The sequence below is a fragment of the Drosophila tropicalis genome, unplaced genomic scaffold (genome assembly GCF_018151085.1).
Source record: "Drosophila tropicalis isolate 14030-0801.00 unplaced genomic scaffold, ASM1815108v1 contig_859, whole genome shotgun sequence".
NCBI lineage: Eukaryota > Metazoa > Arthropoda > Insecta > Diptera > Drosophilidae > Drosophila > Drosophila tropicalis.
Window position 1 is genome coordinate 10,438,211 of NW_027173353.1, and position 18,660 is coordinate 10,456,870.

General features: G+C 39.3%; 5 protein-coding genes across 5 annotated transcripts; 2 read left to right on the plus strand and 3 right to left on the minus strand.

Moving 5' to 3' along the window:
* Positions 1-7,381: 7,381 nt before the first annotated feature.
* Positions 7,382-7,954, plus strand: Edg84A (Ecdysone-dependent gene 84A). Its single transcript, XM_068296718.1, has one exon. It carries the CDS (start codon positions 7,382-7,384, stop codon positions 7,952-7,954), a length of 573 nt encoding a protein of 190 aa, XP_068152819.1.
* A 1,217-nt stretch (positions 7,955-9,171) lies between these two features.
* On the plus strand, positions 9,172-15,882 carry LOC137582253 (calphotin-like). The gene is made up of 5 exons (XM_068296721.1): positions 9,172-9,292; positions 9,406-9,977; positions 12,202-12,360; positions 13,740-13,947; positions 15,212-15,882. The coding sequence occupies exons 1-5, from the start codon at positions 9,194-9,196 to the stop codon at positions 15,857-15,859; spliced, it is 1,686 nt and encodes a 561-aa protein (XP_068152822.1). The 5' UTR covers positions 9,172-9,193; the 3' UTR covers positions 15,860-15,882.
* On the minus strand, positions 11,966-12,484 carry Ccp84Af. The gene is made up of 2 exons (XM_068296562.1): positions 12,473-12,484; positions 11,966-12,409 (listed from the first exon to the last, which is right to left on the minus strand). The coding sequence occupies exons 1-2, from the start codon at positions 12,482-12,484 to the stop codon at positions 11,966-11,968; spliced, it is 456 nt and encodes a 151-aa protein (XP_068152663.1).
* On the minus strand, positions 13,626-14,294 carry Ccp84Ae. Its single transcript, XM_068296561.1, has 2 exons — positions 14,283-14,294; positions 13,626-14,222 (listed from the first exon to the last, which is right to left on the minus strand). The coding sequence occupies exons 1-2, from the start codon at positions 14,292-14,294 to the stop codon at positions 13,626-13,628; spliced, it is 609 nt and encodes a 202-aa protein (XP_068152662.1).
* Positions 15,883-17,257: 1,375 nt separating the features above from the next.
* Positions 17,258-18,049, minus strand: LOC137583279 (larval cuticle protein A2B-like). Its single transcript, XM_068298250.1, has 2 exons — positions 18,007-18,049; positions 17,258-17,928 (listed from the first exon to the last, which is right to left on the minus strand). The coding sequence occupies exons 1-2, from the start codon at positions 18,016-18,018 to the stop codon at positions 17,281-17,283; spliced, it is 660 nt and encodes a 219-aa protein (XP_068154351.1). The 5' UTR covers positions 18,019-18,049; the 3' UTR covers positions 17,258-17,280.
* Positions 18,050-18,660: the final 611 nt, after the last annotated feature.

An 18,660-nucleotide genomic window follows, 5' to 3' on the forward strand; every position in this document is an offset into this window, starting at 1 on the left:
ATTTCCATTTGGGAGAACTCAAATGTTTGTTGTCAGTTGGATATGTGAGTGTGTGTGTGAATGTGTGTGTGTATGCGTTGGTGTGTATTTTCTATAATATTTTGTGGTTTTGGCACGTTTTCGCACCTCTGCAGAATTCCCAAATGAATTGACAGTTAGTTCAGCTAGTCAGGTATGGTCGAAGCTTGGCAAGGATCAGGACTACATAGTAACCACCAACGGATGTAGATTCCCTGTCCCTCTCTCTCTTTATCTCTCTCTCGCCTTCTGTGGCTCTGTGGCAGCTGTCAATCGTCATTTGCACATATGACAGCTCATCTACGGAATTTAAATCGTCGTGGACGTCGTCTGACTCTCTGACTCAGTGGGATGCAATTCGTAGGCGCCCCCCTACGACTTATTCCCGATGTTGTTGTCTTTCTGTCACTTTACCCAACCAAGATAGAGATACAACATTCAGAGATATCTTCATGCACCTTTCACGCACAATGCATCATCTTTGGCTGTCTGGAAAAGTTTGTTGTCTTTTATTTTGCCTTCATTTCATTTCTTTTATTTTCCTGTTGGTTTTTTGGTTATCCTCTGGATTTCATGAAACAAGTTGATTGACATTTTCACAACTTTTTTGTCGTACACTTTTCGTATATGTTCGTCCTTTTGGGTGCTCCAAAGGTGATTTGTTATATTTCTCGGACAGCAGCAATTAATAGTAACAGGATGTCTGTATTTTTATCCCAAAAACAAGAGCCGAAAACGAAAAAAAAGTATAACTGTCCCACATGGCATCAGAAGGGAATGAAACAACCCCAATGAATACATATAAATGTATGTACTTTTTACACAGAAACATTAGGGAATCGAAATTACCCAATATTCGACACTCAAGTTGAGAATTTTCTTAGTAAATATAAAATATATATGTACATATATAATATATGCTTCTTGCTAAAACCATCGCTGATATATGTATTTCAATTTTATTGTCTTTGTCTTAAACTTGTTCTAAATGAGCAATGAAAATGTCAGAATTGATTCGCTCTGAATGTTAAATTGCAGTTAATTGTAGGATACTCTCTATATTATAGTTGGATTTTCTGGAAATTTGATATATCTAGTAAGGAATATGATTCTAAAGTTTCTTTTGCTCAAGTTAACTAAAAGGTATTAAGCTTTAGCTGCTTATCCGTTGAATAAAAAGTCGAGTCTATGCCAAAAAACAGCATAAATTAACATGGCTCTTATAGCAAGAGTTTGGTCAAATTTGGCAGAATTCACATTAAACTATAAATGTAAATACTTTAACTAACAAATAGTTTTTCAGACCAATAAGTTTTCATATGCAAATGGGTCCTTAATAGGGGATGAGATCTAGTCGCCTGATCTTTCTAAAATTCGGCAGATTTATAAATGCTAGTACTAAATTCCAAACAAATCGTTTCTGTTAAAGCTATCCATAAGATAATAGAACCCTTATAAACCCACAAACATTATTTAGTTACCATTAAATCGAACTGCAAAGTAAGGAAAAGGAATCAAATAAACCAAATTTTTAAGCAATCTTTGAGAGATTCTCTAGAAAACTATTTATAAGTTTTGATTAAGTTCACTCAATTTATAATGTTTACATTAAAATTAAAGATCTCAAAGCATCTTGGAAACTATATAAAAGTTCGAATTCCTCGTCTAGCTCCGTCTGTTCCTCTGACAAAGTTAATAAATCGCGCTTGAAACTGTGAGAATTTGACAAAAGGCTCTACAATAATGTTATAAAGGCGCAGAAGATATGAAACACTTTGCTTTTGTAGATTGAACGGACGGCAAAATTTCTGAGTTTGTTAAAAATATTTGGCTTTTATTGACCATCTGAATGTTTACCATCTGAGCCATGTAGTTGCGCACAGAATCCGATTCATCTGCCAAAAGAATAATAACCAGTCGGCAATAATAAACTATGATTTCTACGTTTTTACTATTATTGTTATTATAAGTAAAGGATATAGATGCAAACTATCAACCTAACTATATTTACAAGCACTGGCAAAAAAGGCCTTCGGCTTAGACGAAAAACTACATCCATTCCCGAGACTGGGATTCGAACCCGGGTCTTCAGGTCAATTATTACATTTAAAAATAAGAATTATAAAGGAATTCAATAACACAATAATATTGTAATCGTTAATAACAATTTTTTAACATAACAAATAGTAAAGAAATTCTTTTTAATTATTTTATGAGTATATTTGCTTATTACTACAAATAAAATGAGTCCTTTTTAGAACACAAACGAGTCTTACATATGTATGTAGGTCCAAATATTCAGAATATGTTGAAATTTGCTATTTTTTCAAGATTTCTAATAGACTTTAAAGTTCAAGTTGATTAAAAGATGGCTTTTCCAGCAGCGACTGAAAGATCGGAACTTGGACATTTTCCAGGGTTCTCAATTAACTTCTGTACTGAATTTAAGTACAAATTGACCGAAAAATATTTCTAGATTTTAATTTATATTGTCTGGACGTTGACGCGTACAATGCGAAGTACGTTCAAGTGGCCCATACGACACCAGGACATAGCCTGTTTCGCGCGAGCCCAAGCAGAGTGCTGTCTACCTCCCGCCCGACCGACCATGGGGCGCAGCCGCATATCGGACGGCACGATCGCGTGGACAAATACAAATAAAACGGACAAACAATTAAAAATATGATTAACTACAGCTAATTACGAGCTAAATGTGCTAAAATAGAAGTTTTCACAAGGGAAAGAGAGGCTTCTGATCTGATTACGGGATACAGAAGATTGTAATCAGAACATAGGACTCGAAAAGGTTCATGCAAAGAATAGTTAGAACTACAGTGTTTTAAGGATAGAGGAATAAACTTTCTAGTAGGTCTACGGGGTACAGATAGGTTTAACTGGTTCAATAGCTCAGGAGAGTCTATTTCACCTATTAAAAGTTTATGAATAAAGATAGCACCAAGCATTACTCTATTAAATTTAAGCATTACTCTATTTATTAAAACCCTCAATGTTTTAAGCTATATTGGATTCGACATAGACAATTAACTTATATGTAAATGTCCAGCCTTTAACATTTTAAAGTAGATATTGTTTAAAGGACTTTAAGGCATTATCTGGTAACACTTGAACCAGGATGTGTTTCAGATCCTGATGGTAAAAACTCTATTCGGCAATGTTAAAAGAATAATACGACTCTGATCATGCTTGCTTTCCGGCAATCAAGTGAACATTGGTCTGACCATTTTATATACTTCTTTTTTGGAGCAGTTCAATAGATTCAATCTGGTAAAGTAAGGTAACTTCGATTGTAAGAAGCCTTAATTACATGCCGTTTTGCCTCATTTCGTAGTGGTCCAAGGCTTAAAATCGTATTAATAACAAAATCATGAAACCCATCAGACGTTTTCCAATTACATATTCAATTATATTGGACAAACCTCTGACTGCCGACCAGCGGGCATAAGTATTTTTGGCGACAATCTCTGTCTCCGTCTACGATTCCGAATTCCATTTAAATTTCAACTCGGTCTGTCAATGCAACAGGCTGAAGAGCTGATAAGTAGCTTCAATTAATTAATCATTACAGAAATCATAAACAAAAGCTGCACACCAAAAAAATGGCACAAATATCGATTTACCCTCCAAAAACAGAAAAAAAAAAACCTACATACACATCACATAAAACAAAGGAAATACAAACAAATACCGCCATGAGCTTTAGCTTCTTTTTTTTGTTGGATATTGGTTAAAGTCGGTGACAGTCGGCGCCGGGCAATCCATCAATTTGTGCAGCGCCAATTACGCCAGTTCTACTCTTACTTTACTCTCGTCACGTCACTTCTTTTCGGACACCCGAAAACCAAACAAGAAGTAAAAAGAAAGACAGAAAGAAAACTTTTGTAAGGCACCAACAACATGAACAACTTTATTGGAATTTGTGGGCAATGTAGAGGGGCGCCCGATTCTATTGGCGACTCAGGTCTTGGTCAGTCACTGACGCCTCCACTTCACATCCAAAGTGCATATGTCACACGGATCGTAAGTACATGTACTTCCGACGGCTGCCAAGAGCCGCTAAACAGACAGTTAATTGGCGCGACCAGTTAATCCCTCCCTCCTATCATTGGAAACGAACAAAGTGATCAATCGAAATGCATTGGCTGGCATCTAGAAAGGTATTAGGCTAATTGCTGGTCGCTTGTTTACACAGTTTGGCCTAATAGACACTTTTACATTACCTTATCTTTGATCTGTTCATAAGAAATCGACACATATAATATATTAAAGTGGTTCCTTTTGTTTAAACAGTTTAAAACTTTATCCTTAAGTGAGTATTGATTGAAAGAAATTTCCCCATACTTATTATGCCTGATTGAAATGAAATTGTTGATCCTTTTTAAACATGTTTCTTTATTAGATTTTAGTTTCTTTCAAAGGTTATGAAATAATGTTAGTAATGTCTAAGTTTAAGCTTAATTTCTTAAACTATATCTTAACTGTTTTTAGTTGTGCTGCTCTCTTAGTTGACGTAAGTAAACATAATGATGAACATTATTTTAAACATTGACAAAATAAAGTTTTAGGTGTTTTTAATTAGTTTTATTTAGGCTCTAAAACTAATAAATGTTAAATTCATACAATTTCTGTCTCAATTGATTTTCTATTTTTTAAAATGCTTTGTTTTATTGGTAATAGACACTTCTGAGACCCCTTCAATATGCTAAATAAGTCAAAACTTTCACATAATTTGCCACTAAATGGCAAACTTTATATGTATTTTCTGATTCTTCCTTCAATCTTTCAATGTGAATAAATTTGTCAACGACCTTGATTATAATGCAAATATTATGCAAAAAACTGTATGTGAGTACATGAAAACAATGTGAATGACTTTAATACAAAATTAGCAATCTAACAAAATCTCTCAAACACTTTTCCCCCATTTGTCGAGCCGGATAATGTTCGAGTGGGACAACTAGCCATGCACACGATTTTTATCCGGGCGTTCGATAACCAATCAGAATGAAGCCACCAGCCATTGGGCTTTGCTTCTTGGACAACCCTTATTTCTTTTAAAGGAGCAAAAAGGTAGTGAGTCCTGGCAGATGTAGGCCCAGGTAGGCCAAAATGTATATTAAAGTGAAGGGCAATTGCAGAGGCTTCTTGCAATTCTGCCAAAAGAGACAATCCACTGGGCTTAGAATTGTTAGAGAAACGATTAAAAATAAACATAAAAATATAGAATTTTATTTATATAGTATTAAACTTGGTTGTTGCATGAACATTGAAAATTGATTCTAAACAATAACTCCTAGAATTAGCAAGTGATTATTAAGTTTATTCCATTTATTGCCAAAATATTTAATTTTGGATTGTTGTCGAGGAATTCTGCTGCCTGTCTCTGCCTACTGATTGGATTGATTCTTTAATGTCTTAGTTATTAGTATAAATACATATTTCGGATTACCTTAAGTAACCTTCTAGTGCTTAAAATATGTACACTCTTTTAAATCCTACAAAAAACTTAAAGTACTGCTTAAGTTTTGAATTGGTATTTTTATTCCTTTAATGAAGTAGATAAATTAGGTTTTCGAATATTTTTATGTCAATAATTTGAAAAAATACATATGTACAAAGTTAATAATTTTTCAAACAACTAATGCTTAAAACTCTAATGTAAAATATGAAATATATGTAAAATATGATATAATAATACAATATTTTGCGAAAAGGTTTCGTATGACCATCCCGATACAGCTTAAAGTAATGTTACTTGTTCACTCACGATCCATTTAAAATTTCACTTAAGCCGAGGATAGTTTTGCCCTGGGAATTATCGATGTACATATTTCAAAATAACAAGCATCTTTCTGAATTTTCCTCATGAACTAACACAATAAAATTTTGCAGACTTATTTGTGTTTTTATATAAAAAACGAACTTGAAATGTTCAAATTGATCTTATAAACCATTATCTCTAGGTCGGGATTAAGAGACATTGCCTTTAAAACGGGAAAAGAAAGCAAAATAATCCTGTTTAACTTAAAATTTGTTGTTCGTATAAATAATAATAGGAGCTATTGGGTTAAAGGTTTTATAATTAAAAGAAATGTTACCAAGTTTTACCGACGCCATAACAGCCTAGTCGATTTGACCATGTCGGAGACTAAAGAAACGTATAGCCTTAAAATATGGAATGTAGCCTCGTGTATTGTTCATGCAGATTAACTTTATTTCACTCTTTTGGCCCGCCTTTGGTATTTGAACTGATTTCTTCAGAGACTAACAAAGATAAAGCCATCAAATTTGGCATGTATACTTCTTCAGTCTGCATGAAGACAATGAGTATTTAAAATTTTTGGTATTATTAAGAAAAACCCCATTTAGTCCCGCAATTTTTGGACTATTGCAATTTGACACGCAAGTTTTATTAACTTCCAACGACAAAATAAATTTTACGAAAATTGGACTAGAAATTTTAAAATTATACGTCTAAACGTTTTTCGCTAAGTGGGCCATAAGGGCGTAGTAAGTTGTAGGCTGGTGGTTAGTAAGAGTGAGCGAGATCGCATATGCTTGCTTTGGCATATGCTTGCTTTTATATACATAATTAATAATCTACGAAATTTAAAATTTTTTTAACTTACTTAAGTTAATAATCAAAAAATATTTTGTTTCTTCTTGATATTTTATTATTTTAAGACATATTTTGTGGCTCAGCTTGTATTTGTAAACATATTTATAGCATGCTTTTAGGTGCTTGTAATTAATTTCATGCAATACGAATGTCTTGGGTTTCAGCTGCCATGTACCTTAATTCTTAACTTTGACCTAAGCATTAAACACATTTGGTTACTAATACATTGTTAAGTCTTTGGTACTAAAAACAAAATAATGAATTTATGTTCCAGTTTTTTGTTCTAAGCTGAGATAAAAGTCAAACCTTGAATCCACTCACTTTTGACTTGTTTGTGGTGATAGGAGTAAGTACTTGCCCCTGAGGCAAGTTCAAATTTATGTTTAATGAAACAAAAAGGAAGAGAAATACCGAAAACCTGTCGATGTCTGATAAAGTTGCTGCCTGCATTTCAACTTCAATTAGGCGCGAAGTAGACTGGCGCTTTGACCTTGTCTCACAGAACGACAACAGGTCCAGGCCCAGGTCCATGTCCAGATGCAGGCAAACTGTGGCATTGGGTCAGCCTATATAAAGCAAGTGTCGGTCGAAGGCTTCATTTGTGTAGTAAGCCAGCAAGTGACAGGAAGAAACCTTTAAGCAAATATGTGGAGCAAAGTAAGTTCATATGAAGATAATGCAACGTATGACAAACCTAACCCGAGTTTTCTTTTTGTGTGCAATCAGATGATAATACTCGTAGCCTTTCTGGCCTACACCCGAGCCGGGCTATTGCCCGTGAAATCTGTGGGAAGTGAAGATACTTTTGATGCCCATCCACGCTACTCCTTTGGCTATGATGTCCAGGATGCGGAGACAGGCGATGTTAAGTCTCAGACAGAACAACGCGATGGCGATGTTGTCCAAGGCCAATATAGCCTCAACGATGCCGATGGCTATCGACGGGTTGTGGAGTACACTGCCAATGCTGAGCAAGGATTCCAGGCTGTGGTTAGACGTGAACCCATCTCTGGGTCAGCACCAATCATACCGAAAGTTGTTGCACCCAAAGTCCAACCATTGCAGCTGCAGCCCTTGAAAAAGTTGCCAGTCCTGAAGTCTTATGTCCCAGCGGCCACTGTGGTTAGATCGTACTCTCCGTCTCCTGCTATAATTCATCATCATTCTCCAATTGCTCATGTGGTACATGCTGCCCCAGCTCCAGCAATTTTAACACATCATGTACCAGTGACGTCATTAGTGAAAACAACTTCTCTTCATCATACATCGCATCCCCAAGCCATTTCATATGTGTTTTAGATATAAACAAATCTCAATCCAATATTTGAAATATTTTCATTCATAATTAAAAAAATTTTTAAACAACTTACTGCAAGTCTAAACTAACAAGTTCTTATGGAGTCTTAAAAAAGAAGAGTTTGCTATTGTAGAAGATGAGAAATTTTGATTAGAATATTGATTGAAATGGGTAAGTCTAAACAGAATTTCGAATGGCTCAACTGTAGAGAATTCTCAAGACCGATCTTTGAGTTGAAACTGAATTGAGCTAGACGGTTGCCATTAGTTCTCTATTCTATAATAGTGAATCTAATTGATTGGCATCTAGGTATTGAATAGATTTTATTGGTCTACACATTTAAATGGTAAACTGCAGAAGCCTTGTGACTGTTGGGTGGCCATTCGGAAGTTCAGGTGACAAAACAATAAACTTAAACTTTAAAATCCAATTAACGTTCAACTGGATCGCTTCACTCAGCACCAAAGGTAAGTGAGTGTGTGTAGCTTAAGGTCGTCTAGCTGCTCAGCTAACAACATGGCAAGGTAGCCCGACTCCTCAAAAACAATGGCAAAAGCCCCCAAAATTGTTGCATTCAAATTGAAAATGAAGAAAAATAAAAATAAAAAACCGTTGTTATGCATTTGCGCATGCATTGCATACGATATTGTTACAAAAACAAACTGAAATGGGTTAGTTGGGTCAGAGATCCGATTGCTGGATACTCTACAGAGCGTTTTGAATCCTGCTGAAATCTATCCAAGTCAAATCTGTTATTAGGATTGATGAACATCTATTTGAGGCATTGGAAAATGTTCTCATTGATGTGTCACGAAAGTCCTCACAACAGAAATATACCCCTCCATTGATTGGATAGTTAGAGTGTTTAATAATAGTGTAGACTATTCGAAAGCGAAATAACAAATGGGGCGAGGCGATCATCATGGATCGAAATGCACGTTCGGGTATGTGCGAGCTTCTGAATGTTGTCTGAGGCCAATATTAATTCGGCTCGAGTGCGTCCAATTCAATCAAGAAGGCATTATAATATGGCATCGTCGTCGTGTCTGGTCGTTGTGGCTTTGTATTTCGTCTGTTTGTTGTAGCCTTGGCTATCACCTTCTCTCCCCCTCGCCCACCTCCTTCTCACGCCCCTTGCGTACACAGTGCTTCTAGTCTTGATGTACTTTATATTGTCGCCATGCTCTTGTGACGCAAGTGCACATAGTTGGCCATCGGCTTGGTATAAAAGCTCCAGTTGGATGGTATTCAAAATCAGTTCAAAACCAATTACGGTATCTAGAGCAACTACCACCCCCCCAAAAAACAAAAACCAAATCAATCCAAAAATGGCATTCAAAGTAAGGACTCGTAAATCATTCTAGTGTTGTGCCTCATTCGAAGTGAAAATCCAAAAGAATACCGTGAAACTAACTTGTAACCTGTGTCTTTTCCCTTCCCCTCACCCACACAGTTCATCGTTCTCTTTGCTGCCTGCATTGCTGTGTCCAGCGCTGGCCTCATTCCCGCTGCTGCCCCCTTGGCTGCCGTCGCCCAGGTTGAGGAATACGATCCCCATCCCCAATACACCTACGGCTATGATGTCAAGGACGCTTTGTCCGGTGATTCCAAGACCCAAGTGGAGAGCCGCGACGGTGACATTGTCCAGGGTCAGTACTCGCTGAACGATGCTGATGGCTACCGCCGCATTGTGGACTACACTGCCGATCCCATCAACGGCTTCAATGCCGTTGTTCGTCGTGAACCCTTGGTTGCTGCCGTCGCCGCTGCTGCTCCCATTGTTGCCGCTCCAGCTCCAGTTGCTCCTGTTGTGCGTGCTGCTCCAGTTGTGGCTGCTGCCCCTCTGGCTGCTCCCGTTGTCCGTGCTGCTCCTGCCTTCGCTCCTGCTGCCTACTCTGCTCCCTTCACCTATGCCGCTGCCCCAGCTCCAATTGTCAAGACTGTTGCTCCAGCTGCTGTTGCCGCTCCACTGGTTGCCGCCGGACCTGCCATTGTCAAGACCCAATTCGCTTCGCCACTTATCTCGTATGCCTATTAGAAACAGAAATATGCCACAATAGGTCAAATCCGATCCGATAATTGCCGTTAGTTGTTATTGAATAAAGAAATTGATGTCGAGAATATACAAAGATTTGAGTATTTCCTTCAACATTGCTAAAAAGGGGGAAGCAACCAACCTATTAGTTGGATACATTATTTAACTTGGCATTAAGCTATTTTTTGGGCTTAAAAGTGATAAGGAACTGATAACTCATAGCACAATCTGTCGATAGAGCTTAGGAGTCAACAAAACCCATCTGATAATTGATGAGAAACCTTTTGAATATATCAAATTTAAATCAAATTGTTGAAACATTGACAATGCTGATTTAAGCCCTTCTCGAAACCGACTTTAGGCTTAAAGCCGTTGGTTGGAATAGTACAAATTGATCTATTACGTCATTAAGACAAAATATTAGACGGTTTTTTACTGATTTTCGACATATGTAGATCCACATGGAGAACCCATAACAACAAAGAGTAGTATATGCATTTGAGTGTGTGTGTCGTGAGTTCAACTTAAGCTGATTAACTAGTTCACATTATGGAAGAAAATTAAAAACCATTACACGCACAAACCACTCGACTACTTTACTTTCACTCTCATTATCACTTTGTTCAAGGTCGCTGCCAAGAAGAAAGAACCAACTACCAATAAAAATGAAATAATGTAAAAGTAAATGGTTACATGAATCAGCCAACGAGTGAAGCGGAGAAGCTACGTGAGATGGCCAAGAAACCAGCAGGCAGGGCTAACTTCAATCAAGCCGAACTTGGTATACTCTTACAAGTATTTGTGTTACCCTTTTCGTATCATTGGGAGTTAAAGCTAAGCAGGAAGATGTATATATAGAAGATATATATATATAAGAAAAAATCATCCGATATTTATGATATCTATGATGCAAACTCCTGACCATATCAGTTATACCTCTTTGCAAGGGTTAACAAATATAAAGAAAAAAGGTTTTAAATTGCTCGCCAACACACGAAAAGGGACAAGAATGAAAAGTATGCGGACAAAACGGGGAAAGAAAGACGACAATGAAATACGTTTAAAGGCTGTTTAGACTTACCGCAGAGAGTGGTCAATTGAAGATTCAGTGTGAATGGGGCTTAGCAGGCATTTGGGTTTTACGTGCGACATACAACACGAGCTTTGATGTAATTCGCCTTGTTGCTTGTTGCCGTCTCTCGTTGTGTCTCTTGTTTATGGGACACCTCGTTGAATTTAATCGAAAGACAGACATGCTAAACATGGGAACCGACCACATACCAACATATGTATGTAGTTGGTAAAAACAATGCCGACTTCAGTCAACGGTAATTAACCATTAAAATATACAAAAAAAATCTGACTTTGACCTTAACCCTCAGTGTTCGCATATGGAGAGAGACACAGAGATAGAGAAAGAGGCAGAGAGACATGATATGACCTGGCATATGTTCACGAAAATCTTGATTTATATCTGGTAGCTGCTATCAGTCCGATTTACATAAGGGAAAACAATTTAAAGGCCAAAATGTCTCGTTAATCATTCCAATACATTGCACTTGGCGAAAGGAGTTGCAATTCAAAATTGAATTGACCTTAACAGGTTTGGTCTTGTTGGCGTTCCCGTCCCTTCCCTTCCTTCAATTTTCATTGATTGGTGTAAATGATTGGGAGAGAACCAACATCTTTTTTGGAAAAATGAATTTAAAAGACTGTAATCTGTGTTTATTACTGTCGACAAGTGAGTTCCAAATTATATGGTCAAAAGAATAGGTACGAGAGACAGAGGGAGACAGAGAGAGATGATCAAGGTAAGAGCTTAATTTGGTGGTCACTAATTGACTGCCAAAGAAATGAAGGGTGTTTCAAATTCAATGCAACTCAGTTTTTTCTCAGCTTAAAAATATTCAACAATTTTATTCTGTCTTCTGTATGGCAAACTATTTGTTGGCTGGCCAACAAATTCAAATTATACATGTTAATGATGTTGGTGGTAGGCAATTGGCAAAGGGGCAACAGCGACAGGAGCCACGGTCTTGACAACAGTCTTCAGCTGGTGTTCCAAGGGAATACGATTGACAACGGCATTGAAACCATTGATGGGATCCGAAGTGTATTGCACAACACGCTTGAATCCATCAGCATCGATCAATGAGTATTCGCCGTGCACAACATCTCCATCGCGCTCCTCCACCTGACTCTTGGTGTCACCAGAGATGGCGTCCTGCACATCGTAGCCAAACTTATACTGGGGATGGGGATCGTATTCATCATCGGCTTTGGCCAAAATCGGTTGGGCATGAGCCACAGCCACTGGAGCATGGGCTACAGCCAACTGGGCAGGTGCGGCGGCATGATACACCTGTTGGACGGGTAAAACTCCAGCACTGACAGCGGCAACAAGAGCCAGAACGGTGACAAACTAAAAGGACACGAAATATACGATGTATATCTATTTCATTTTCCTTTAATTTTCTTTGCTTACCTGAAAGGCCATTTGAATGAATGTGGGTGAACTTTGCTTAACGGAGTGCGTCTGTGGAATGATTTGATCTCAGGCCATTACAGGTTTTTATATGCCAAAAAACAAGCGAATTTGAAAACGATTTAACAGCCAAAAATATATATAATATTTTGGCACACTTTTTTTTTATTATTATTATTATGTTATTTCAATATTTTATTAACACGGCCCACACACTTGATACTTTTATGCAATAAACCTGTAAATGTACTTCGAGATTAGTGTCGTAGGTAATTTTTGTTGGATATCGCAAAATATATAACCAAATGCTGACCGCGGGCAATTTATTCATTCCGCTTTCACTATTCTGCCTTGAAATTCGATACGCCAAGAGACCTTAAGAAACATTTAATAGAAATTATATGAGAAATTCAGTTATTAGTGTTCAAAAGGTCTTTTAGATCTTTACAGAAGGCAATGACATATATGACACCAGGACATAGCCTGTTTCGCAGGAGCCCAAGCAGAGATCGACCCGACCCGATCGACAGTGGGGAGCAACCTCATATCGGACGACACGATCGCTTAACTACAGCTAATTACGAGAATAAATGTTATGGAATGAATGTTTTTAGAACAGAAAGAGAGGCTTCTGATCTGATTACAGGATAAAGAAGATTGTAATCAGGAGTCGAAAGGGTTCATGCAAAGCTTAGTTAGAAATACAGATAGAGGAACAAAATTTCTGGTAGATCGAGGGGTTACAGATAGGTTAAACTGGTTCAATACCTCATGAGAGCAATTAATAGATATTTTCACTTATAGGACTAACAAAAACCAATTGGAAAAGAAACAAAATTCTGAAGTTTACCATTGAATTTTGAATTTGGCGTAACATCCTTTTATTAGATTTTTGCCAATTATACTATTGGTGCGAGCCTCAAAGCCTCTTGGGTTAGTTTTAGACTAGTCCTAATATTCTTAGACATCAAATGTAATACAATTCGGTTTTCTTTTCTAAAACTGTTGGATTGAGAAAGAAAAGAGAACATTCTTGAAATGGAAATGAAGAGTCAAATGATTGTTATAAGTAAAAGGAATTCGAGTTTAAGAGTTAAAACAATCACATTTAATTTTCTTTAAAAATAGACAACAGAAATCGGTGTATAACAATTTACAAATTGGCAACGGCATAAGCGGGAGCTGCTGTGTATCTGAGGGGGGTACGTAGGATGGGAGATGCCACTGCCAGAGGAGCAGAACGGACAATGGGAGCTGTATATGCCAGGGGAGCAGATCTAACGACGGGAGTGGCCAATGCAAGAGGGGCAGATTGGCGCACAATTGGAGCAGCAACGGCCAAAGGAGCAGCCTTGATAATTGGAGCTGGAGCAGCAACAGCAACGGCAGCTGGAGCAGCCTTAATCAAGGGTTCGGCCACGGCGACAATTGGTTCACGACGGACTACAGCATTGAAGCCGTTCAGGGGATCGGCGGTGTAGGTAACGGTGCGCTTGAAGCCATCGGCATCAATCAATGAGTATTCACCGCGAACCACATCACCATCGCGTTCCTCCACATGACCCTTGTTGTCCCCGGAGAGAGCGTCCTGCACGCCATAGCTGTACGAGTACTGAGGATGGGGATCCACCTCTTCCAATTCGACGGTCTTGGCCAGAACAGGAGCAGGTGCCACAGCCAAAGGAGCTGGGGCAATGGTGCGCAGGACAGCAGCATTAGCCACACCGATCAGAGCCAAAGCAAAGACAATCTGCAAATTTTAAAGACACCAATTAAATCTATAATCCTTTTTTGGGTTTCACTTGTGTACCTTGTAAGCCATTTTTTATTTTGGTGGAGGATTTCAGTTAGCTAAACAAAAGTCAAAGACTGAATGTCTTACCAATTGATCGACCATCGATTATATAGTCGATTGGATGACATTGATGACACCTAATTGGAATTCCATTTTGGCATTACGTTTTGGGTGGCTTTGGGGTGTTGGATGTTTATTAATCTAGTCACGCACTCTCCTCTTCAGTTCTTGCACTTGTCATTAAATAATCAAAATACATAAGCCACATAAATAATTTATTGGATTTCCACAATTTTACATCCATTTGATTTTGCGATCTAGTAATCTTTGGACGAACGACCCACATTTTCTAGCATTGTGGAAGGAAGAAAGATCCAATGAAAATGTCAAGATCAAATGGAATAAAGCATTTAACCAAGAACAAAGCAAGATCTGGCATATCTTGTGGATTGATAAATGTATTCGCTCTTTAAGCTAAAATATTTGGAGCCATACAAACATCGCATTAACTAATGCATTGCCGAAAAAAAGGAAAACTGGTTTACAGGTAGCTGCTTTTACCTTAGATAAATTGAATTTATTCGGATGACAACACACAAGAGATACCCGAACAACAATGAGCTGGCTCCACACTCACACAAACACACACACACACGCGCCGAGTCCCAATCTCGATCTCAATGCTACAGTTTCCATACACACGGTTAGCATAAATGAATTGCACTAATTACGCGGGAGGGCAGAGACCATGGCAAAGAAACCACCGGCAAATGTAACTATAAAAGCCAAGTAGAGCCACTAGCCATCACAGTCCAACAATCGCAGCAGCAGCAGCACCACAAAAACTCAAATAAAAAACATGGCATTCAAGGTACGTGAAGCTATTTGGCCCGCAATAACATTGAAACTACAATTACTCCACTTTGCATTACCAATTCACCCAGTTCATCGCCCTCTTCGCCCTGATCGCCGCCGCCAACGCCGGCATCCTGCCCGCCGCCCAGGTGTACCATGCAGCTCCCGCTGTGGCCACCTACGCTGCCCCCGCCGCAGTGGCTCACTACGCCGCTCCGGCTGTCGTGAAGACCATTGCCCAGCCGGTGCTCGCCAAGGCTGCTGAGGAATACGACCCCCATCCCCAGTACAAATACGCCTACGATGTGCAGGATTCTCTCTCCGGTGACTCCAAGAGCCAAGTGGAGGAGCGCGATGGTGATGTGGTCCGTGGCGAATACTCCCTGATCGATGCTGATGGCTTCAAGCGCACTGTCCAATACACTGCCGACCCCATCAACGGTTTCAACGCTGTCGTCAACCGCGAACCCTTGGTCAAGGCTGTGGCCGTGGCTCCAGTTGTCAAGACCATTGCTCCAGCTGTCGCCCACTATGCTGCCCCCGCCGCAGTGGCTCACTATGCTGCCCCCGCCCCTGTTGCCCACTATGCTGCTCCAGCCGTTGTCAAGACTGTGGCTCCAGTTGCTCACTATGCTGCTCCCGCTGTGGCTCACTATGCTGCCCCAGCTGTCGTCAAGACTGTGGCTCCAGTGGCCCACTATGCTGCTCCAGCTGCCTATGCCACCTACCACCACTAAGCAATGCCATTTTGTTAGACGTGTCGACTGAATCTGATGATCAATGAATTTAGCCTAATTTTTGTTGCCAATTTTAAAATAAAACTCATTTAATATAAATATTATTGTGTGAAAGGATTTATTACATGGATCACTTACTATATTTTAAAGGCATGGTAAGTACAAGAATAACTGATAATAACTTCTTGATCAACAAGAATAACTGACTCAAAATTGTCAGGATATTACTAAATATGCTTTAAGAGCCAGAACTCACTTTTCGAGTGCTTGAGATTAATGTAATTTTACAATAAAAGATCGTTTTGTCTTATTTTTCCGGCGAACTTTGTCCTTTTGTAAACTTATTTGGAATACAGCCAGGGAATATCCATTCAGAGTAGGGTGTTGCCAAATTTGCATAGTGTCTGGCGGGGGCAAGAGCCAAGAGTTGGTATGTAGTTTGCTGGCCCACGTCTTGAAACGAGTTCAGTAGGCCGTCTTCTATGTATGACTCACTGCTTATTTAACAATCGATTATACATATATTCGTCCTGATTGTAAATGCTTTTTCCTTTCTTTTGAAACCTTTCATTAAAATCTAACAAGAATTTTGAACTCTTTAACTTCTTTACATGCCTTGTAAACCACACAGTTTTTATACCCTTGCAAAAAGGATAAGTTAATTGTGGTCAGAAGTATGCAACGCATAGAAGGAAACATCTCCGACCATATAAACTATATGTATTCTTGATCAGCACGACTAAACGAGATCATATAGCGAGATCCTAGCCCGTTAAATCTACAAATCTGAAATGTTGCATAAAAGGTAAAGGAAGAAAAACAAAAAAGGAGCGGGTTTTGATATTTATGTTAGGACATCAAAAGAAGTCTTTGAGTGCCAAGTTAAGTCTGTAGGGTCGATGACAAAGGAGTTGGATTTCTCTGTTGTCGTACATTTTTTAGGATTATTTAACAGAAATACGTCTTTTAACTGCGAAAGAAGTATACTTTTTTACTCGGCATACTTTAAAATGGGCTTCTAAACCATATTAGACTAGTAAAATGACATTAAAGCCAAAAAAGAAATTTAAAATTCTTACTTCTTTTTGCTAAAGTTTCTTAGAAAATTAACGGTATTATTTATTTTCTCTCTCCCAAAAAAAATAATTTAATTGGAGTAGCCATTTAAAAGATAAGTCTTAAACTCAACATCAACCACTCAACCACTGGCTCTTGAAGGATATTTTTGGTAATTTCCTGACCATTTTGAGTTATTCGTGGTTTTACCATGCCTTCAAAATCTAGTAAGAGATCCATGAAATAAATCCTTTCACACAATAATATTTATATTAAATGAGTTTTATTTTAAAATTGGCAACAAAAATTAGGCTAAATTCATTGATCATCAGATTCAGTCGACACGTCTAACAAAATGGCATTGCTTAGTGGTGGTAGGTGGCATAGGCAGCTGGAGCAGCATAGTGGGCCACTGGAGCCACAGTCTTGACGACAGCTGGGGCAGCATAGTGAGCCACAGCGGGAGCAGCATAGTGAGCAACTGGAGCCACAGTCTTGACAACGGCTGGAGCAGCATAGTGGGCAACAGGGGCGGGGGCAGCATAGTGAGCCACTGCGGCGGGGGCAGCATAGTGGGCGACAGCTGGAGCAATGGTCTTGACAACTGGAGCCACGGCCACAGCCTTGACCAAGGGTTCGCGGTTGACGACAGCGTTGAAACCGTTGATGGGGTCGGCAGTGTATTGGACAGTGCGCTTGAAGCCATCAGCATCGATCAGGGAGTATTCGCCACGGACCACATCACCATCGCGCTCCTCCACTTGGCTCTTGGAGTCACCGGAGAGAGAATCCTGCACATCGTAGGCGTATTTGTACTGGGGATGGGGGTCGTATTCCTCAGCAGCCTTGGCGAGCACCGGCTGGGCAATGGTCTTCACGACAGCCGGAGCGGCGTAGTGAGCCACTGCGGCGGGGGCAGCGTAGGTGGCCACAGCGGGAGCTGCATGGTACACCTGGGCGGCGGGCAGGATGCCGGCGTTGGCGGCGGCGATCAGAGCGAAGAGGGCGATGAACTATTTAAAGTGGTAAAACGAAAAACAGTTAGTAATGTTTTGCATGTTGATATCCTGTGTTGTGTCCGAGGATCCCACCTTGAATGCCATTTCGAAATGCAAGTTATGTGACTGGGACTGGGAACTGTATGTGGATTGAAAGCCAAGTGCAGTATGATAAGAAATTAGCAACTCCGCATAGCTTTTATACTGCTCGTCATGAGTTGCGACCGAGGTTGCCCATTATTTACATCAGCATTATTAAAGAGCATACAATGCAGAGCGAAAGGCCGCCGCAGTGGTTCGAGTCAAAGCTCTTGGCCAGCTCAGCAATGTTGCGTTAGATCTCGGTGTTTGCGTGTGTGTGTGTGTGTGTGTGTAAGTACATATGTGGGGGGAAAATGTGGAGCAAATCGGACTCACAGACTCTGAGTCTCCTCCAGTTGCCGGACTTGTACTTGATCGAAACAGAAACAGAAACCGAAACCAATACGCGAATTGTGTCTCAAGTAATTTGACATTCAATTTGTGTGCGACATTAAAATTGCAAAAAAAGAAAAATAAACCCGAAATAAAAAACAGAAGAAAAAAATAATGCTTTTGTTGCTACCGGATACCTTTTTGCGCTTTTTCTTTAGGTTTAAGCCAAAGCATGTTCCCGAAACCAAACCGGTCTAGGTCTTGGTCTGCGGCTAAACAATTCACATTTGAATTGCTGACGCCTGAACATGACCAATCTGGGAAACACGGATT